This window comes from Ostrinia furnacalis, unplaced genomic scaffold (assembly GCF_004193835.3).
Source record: "Ostrinia furnacalis isolate ACB-3 unplaced genomic scaffold, ASM419383v2 OfSCF6946, whole genome shotgun sequence".
NCBI classification, from domain to species: Eukaryota; Metazoa; Arthropoda; class Insecta; order Lepidoptera; family Crambidae; genus Ostrinia; species Ostrinia furnacalis.
Window position 1 is genome coordinate 356,286 of NW_021137185.1, and position 6,015 is coordinate 362,300.

Consider the following 6,015-nt stretch of genomic DNA (forward strand, 5'->3'; position numbering starts at 1 on the left):
GCCTCTTGTCCGGGCACCTTGTAGCAGTTTTCCTTGAGTTTCGCCGCCATATGCGTGACCTCGGGCACGCTGCGGCCCATATCAGAAGATGACTGTGAGCTACAAAGATCAAACTCTAAAGCAAATCCACTGATCATACCTTCTTAGGCGGCTCAACAGGCGCCGGTTCGCTCGCCTCTTGCCCGGGCACCTTGTAGCAGTTCTCCTTGAGCTTGGCCGCCATATGCGTGACCTCGGGCACGCTGCGGCCCATGGCGGCATATGACTATGAGCTATAAAGGTGGCAGTTATAAAGAACAAAGTCACTAAACATACCTTTTTAGGCGGTTCAACAGGCGCCGGCTCGCTTGCCTCTTGTCCCGGCACCTTGTAGCAGTTTTCCTTGAGTTTCGCCGCCATGTGCGTGACCTTACGCTATGGCCCATGGCGGCATATGACTATGAGCTATAAAGGTGGCAGTTATAAAGAACAAAGTCACTAAACCATACCTTTTTAGGCGGCTCAACAGGCGCCGGCTCGCTCGCCTCTTGTCCAGGCACCTTGTAGCAGTTCTCCTTGAGTTTCGCCGCCATGTGCGTGACCTTACGCTATGGCCCATGGCGGCATATGACTATGAGCTATAAAGGTGGCAGTTATAAAGAACAAAGTCACTAAACATACCTTCTTAGGCGGCTCAACAGGCGCCGGCTCGCTCGCCTCTTGTCCAGGCACCTTGTAGCAGTTCTCCTTGAGCTTGGCCGCCATATGCGTGACCTCGGGACGCTATAGCCCATGGTCATAAAGGACAAATTGAAACAGTTACTAAACGTAGATACCTTCTTAGGCGGCTCAACAGGCGCCGGCTCGCTCGCCTCTTGCCCAGGCACCTTGTAACAATTCTCCTTGAGTTTCGCCGCCATGTGCGTGACCTGGGGCACGCTGCGGCCCATATCAGAAGATGACTGTGAGCTACAAAGACCAAACTTTAAAGCAAATTCACTGATCATAAACGTACCTTCTTGGGCGGCTCAACAGGCGCCGGCTCGCTCGCCTCTTGTCCAGGCACCTTGTAGCAGTTCTCCTTGAGTTTCGCCGCCATGTGCGTGACCTTACGCTATGGCCCATGGCGGCATATGACTATGAGCTATAAAGGTGGCAGTTATAAAGAACAAAGTCACTAAACATACCTTCTTAGGCGGCTCAACAGGCGCCGGCTCGCTCGCCTCTTGTCCAGGCACCTTGTAGCAGTTTTCCTTGAGTTTCGCCGCCATATGCGTGACCTCGGGCACGCTGCGGCCCATAGCACTAGCTATGTGCTCCCAGCGCTCGGGCGCGCCTGGTGGGTGCTTCTTGACGAGCCGGACTAACTCGGCTAGGTCGTCGTCGGTCCATAATCCGCCGCTGATCACCGGCGGCGCCTGGGGAGATTGATTAATTTAATTATTACTAGCTTTCCGCCCGCGGCTTCGTCCACGTGAAATTTAGTTTGTCACATCCTACTAATATTACAAATGCGAAAGTTTGTGTGGATGTCTGGATGTTTGTTACTCTTTCACGCAAAAACTACTGAACGGATTTTGTTGAAACTTTACAGTATTATTGTTTATAACCCAGATTAACATATAGGCTATAATTTATGACGATCTGTGACAAAATAAATTTCACGCGAGTGAAGCCGCGGGCAAAAGCTAGTATCGTCATAAATTATAGCCTATGTGTTATTACCCCAATGCGATAGAGTAAAATAATTAAATAATGTGCCTTTGTTATGTCAATCAAAATAATGCGCCTCGGAATAAGGAGAGCCAACCCCAGCTAGGCTAGGGAAAGAAGAAGTTATTTCAATTAAACGACATCCACTGCTAGGTAAAGGCCCCACTGATTTCAACAACAAGTCTTGCGCTAAGAATGTTTGAGCAAGATTAAATTAAAGCTACGTGATAAATCGGAGCGGTGAACGAATCAAATCAAAATTGGGCAAGATTGCTCCATTAATTATTCAACAATGAAACAAGGACGCAATCTGAGTCGAGACGTAAAATGAAAAAGCTACGACTTAGACTAGGTACAGACCACCGATTTTTAATTGGCCGATAGTTGTGCCGATTTTAAATTGTATGAAGCATCGGCCAAATCAAATCGGTGTAATGTACGCACTTCCATACATGCCCATACAATTCAATTACCCGACTCAACTATCGCCCGACGAAAAATCGATGATCTGCGCCTAGGCTAAACAGTTATCAGTCGCTATTCCCATATTTCACTGTAGAATATAGTAGTTATTATGTACCTATTTAAATATTGATAAGCTTCAATTTCAGTGTATCAAATACAAGAACAGGAAATAGCAATATTGGGTTTGGCTTTTAAACAAAAACACAGTCTCGCAATAGTAAAATAAACATTGGCAAGTCTCGCCACAGCAAGTGTACTCACAGGCCTGACAGGCACGCCTCGCGCTCGGCACGGAGACGCAATAGTTGTCAAGTCGCGTCATAGCAAGTGTACTCACAGGCTTAATAGGCACGGGTACAGGCGCGTCCTCCGGCGCATCGGCAGCGTCAAGTAGACAGTGGTCCCGCGCCGGCGGCTCGAAGCCCCGCCGTCGCCGGGCCGCAACATTTGTCAAGTCTCGCCACAGCAAGCTCGGCACGGAGGCGCTCAGTCGCGTCATCGCTAGGGTTAGCTTTTTATGTTCTTGTCCGGCCTGTCCCGCTTTTTCGAAAAGTCGAGTCACAGTATAAAGTCAAGCGCACGTATCAGGATGTTGGGCAACCGATGATGATAGTATTCACTCGTGAGCTATGACACTAATTGGCAATTGCACCATGTGACATGTCCGGCTTTTGAAGCACAGAGTCCGGCTTTTGTGTTTTGGACCTGGCAACCCTAGTCATCACAGTGTGCTCACAGGCCTGACAGGCACGGGCACAGGCGCGTCCTCCGGCGCATCGGCAGCGTCAAGTAGACAGTGGTCCCGCGCCGGCGGCTCGAAGCCCCGCCGCCTGCGGGGTTACTCCGAAAAACGTCATCCGGAGTTTCGAATGTTGCCAACCCTCTCACGCGAAGCGAGATGTCAGTATGAGCGACGGTGACAGATAGATCCGAAACTACGTAAACAGCGTTTCGTAGTAGCCCTGCTGGCCCCCGACTCGCCGCCTCGGCCGCCTCGCGTTCGGATCGGAGCCGCAACATTTGTCAAGTCGCAACAGCAAGTGTACTCACAGGCCTAACAGGCACGGGTCAGGCGCGTCACGCCCGTTGGCCGGCTCGCCGCCTCTACCTCTCGCGTTTGGGTCAGAGGCGCTCAGTCTCGCCACAGCAAGTGTACTCACAGGCTTAATAGGCACGGGCACAGGCGCGTCCTCCGGCGCGTCAGCAGCGTCAAGAAGACAGTGGTCCCGCGCCAGCGGCTCGAAGCCCCGCCGCCGCCTGGCCGTAACATTTGTCAAGTCTCGCCACAGCAAGTATACTCACAGGCCTGACAGGCACGCCTCGCGCTCGGCACGGAGACGCAACAGTTGTCAAGTCGCGTCTTAGCAAGTGTACTCACAGGCCTAACAGGCACGGGTACAGGCGCGTCCTCCGGCGCATCGGCAGCGTCCATTACACAGTGGTCCCGCGCCGGCGGCTCGAAGCCCCGCCGCCTGCGGGGTTACTCCGAAAAACGTCATCCGAAGTTTCTAATGTTGCCATCCCTCTCACGCAAAGCGAGATGTCAGTATGAGCGACGGTGACAGATAGATCCCAAACTACGTAAACAGAGTTTCGTAGTAGCCCTGCTGGCCTAGGCCTAGCAAGTGTACTCACAGGCTTAATAGGCACGGGCACAGGCGCGTCTTCCGGCGCATCGGCAGCGTCAAGTAGACAGTGGTCCCGCGCCGGCGGCTCGAAGCCCCGCCGCCGCCGGGCCCCGCCCGAGGGCCGGCTCGCCGCTTCGGCCGCCTCGCGTTCGGCTCGGAGGCGCTCTTCTTCTTCCCTGTTTAAGAATGTAGACTAATGTTATTTCATTGGTTGGGTTTTTACTGGTGGTTAACATAGCAAAGTCATCTGTATTTTCGATTTTAAAAATATTTCTATGTATGTTTAAGCTGTAGATCCTGGCTACACAGGAGTTGCAGCGGTGGGAACGAGAGGTGGGAATAGTCCCGTTAATTTTAGGCAACCATTATGTCGATGTCGGACTACCGATTCCTAACTTGTTAAATTTTTTTAAATACTTCACTACATAGGTATTATAATTTGAAAACAATTTGAACAATAGGGCTTACAGTTTCACAGTTTTGTTTTATAATGAATTCATTGAACTGTAACCATGTATTTAAAATACTAATTGGTACATAAAACAATTAACTTAATTACTTGTGAGAAATTAATTACTACGTTTTTACACTTGTGTCAACAAATACTGTCGGTAATTAATGTAATTCTTTGCATCTTTTCCATATGTCTAGACACTTACCGTTTCTTTTGTCTTTTTTCCTCTTCTTGCCTCTCCGCAGCCCTCCTCTTGAGCTCCACTATGCCTAGAGGGATGGCTGTAATGGACCACCAGATGAACCTCGGTATTTGGAAGGGCAGCGTATCTTTTACACTTGGCTTCGGCAGTTGTTCCAATATCTCTGCCAGTCCAGCATCAAACCCAGATTTCTTTGAATGTTTCTTTCCCCTACTGTTTAGTATTTGCTCCTAAAATAAAACAAAATTAAAATAAAAGCTTGTAATAATATGAAGCTGTCTGCAGCTGTCAGCAGCATTGATAATATGGATTCTGAAATACTTTATCAAGAAAGACACAAGTTCAACTTGGTAAAAATGTATAAATTGCATAACTTTTTATTAAAAACAAATAAAACACATCTTACAGCTGTAAACCTCTTCTCAGCATAAGCAGCCCAGCCGACAGCGTATTGCCCAAATGAGATGATGATGAACAAAATGATGGATCCTTCCGCCAGGCCCATCTTTCGTACATGTCGGTAATAATAAATGGCAGAACGCCAATTTGGTAGACCATTCTTGAGGACATCATTATACCTAAAAAATTCATAAGTATGAAATGAAAGTCCAGCAAATATGCGTCTGTCTAAAAACTTGTAAAATAAAAGGTCTAAATAATAGTTTAGAAATCTTAGTAAATTGACAAAAAGTACTCACTTTTCTCTCTTTCCTGGATCTTTGAGAATATTGTGAACAGATACCAGGTTCCTAAACTGGACATCAGCATCAGGAGAATCATTTTTATCTGGATGCAATTTCAATGTTAATTTCTTAAATGCCGACTTTATTTCTGATGGGGTTGCATCCTGTAACAAAATAAATGTATGAAGTTAGAAAAGTAAAGTCATTCATAAAGGTTTGTTCTCAATTAATCATGAACTGTTATCGTGTTAATCTGATATAGATAAATAATTAATGGAAGTCTTAGTTAAAATCTGCCTAAGTAAATCTAATGAATGGTTAAAAATATTTGAACAAATTGCCAGTTTTGTAAAACAAAATACTAGAGCTATATACGCTTCACTCCTATAATTACACTTGCATCTAATCAATAGAACGTGTAAGAACACAATTAGAACCCTACCTGTGCAACTCCCATCAGCTCATAGAAGTTCTGGTTAACTTCTTCCACCACGTCGAATACTTCGAGATCCCCATCGTCCCACGCCGCCGCGCCGCTCGCCAGCGCCACAAGTATCACCACCACCAAGCGCATGACTGCCAATTATTTCAGATCGACCATCTAATTTAGAAAAGACTGTACAAATCGAATTTTTTCCCTATTTTTCACTCGCCTTTTTTGACAACTCACCAGCTGGCCTGGGAAAGGGGGAGGGGGGGAGCATGACACTTGACAGCTCTATCAAGCAGCTAACGGTCCGAATCTATCTACCTACTTGAATTTTTTAACATTCTTGTGCTCAGCATTAGTTATTATTTTGGCCATGTAAGTTATTGTTATCTTGTGTGATCTTGTGATTACAGTTGTGAAGTAGAAATTTTGATTTTTATTTTATTATATTTTTTTATATT

At 46.9% G+C, this 6,015-nt stretch overlaps 1 protein-coding gene across 2 annotated transcripts in view; it reads right to left on the reverse strand.

Moving 5' to 3' along the window:
* LOC114363045 (uncharacterized protein F54F2.9-like) overlaps positions 1-5,828 on the reverse strand; it is a 9,102-nt gene extending 3,274 nt beyond the window's left edge. Inside the window, exons 1-8 of one of the 2 annotated variants that reach the window (XM_028318645.1) lie at positions 5,567-5,828; positions 5,140-5,288; positions 4,848-5,019; positions 4,445-4,671; positions 3,887-3,961; positions 2,894-2,987; positions 1,260-1,397; positions 995-1,087 (exon numbers count right to left, since the gene is read on the reverse strand). In XM_028318645.1, the coding sequence (XP_028174446.1) occupies positions 995-1,087; positions 1,260-1,397; positions 2,894-2,987; positions 3,887-3,961; positions 4,445-4,671; positions 4,848-5,019; positions 5,140-5,288; positions 5,567-5,698 (1,080 nt within the window). In that variant the 5' untranslated portion in view covers positions 5,699-5,828. Of the gene's footprint in view, positions 1-994; positions 1,088-1,259; positions 1,398-2,893; positions 2,988-3,792; positions 3,962-4,444; positions 4,672-4,847; positions 5,020-5,139; positions 5,289-5,566 lie in introns of both variants that reach the window. The other variant, XM_028318644.1, reaches the window with a different exon arrangement.
* Between the last annotated feature and the right edge of the window lie 187 nt (positions 5,829-6,015).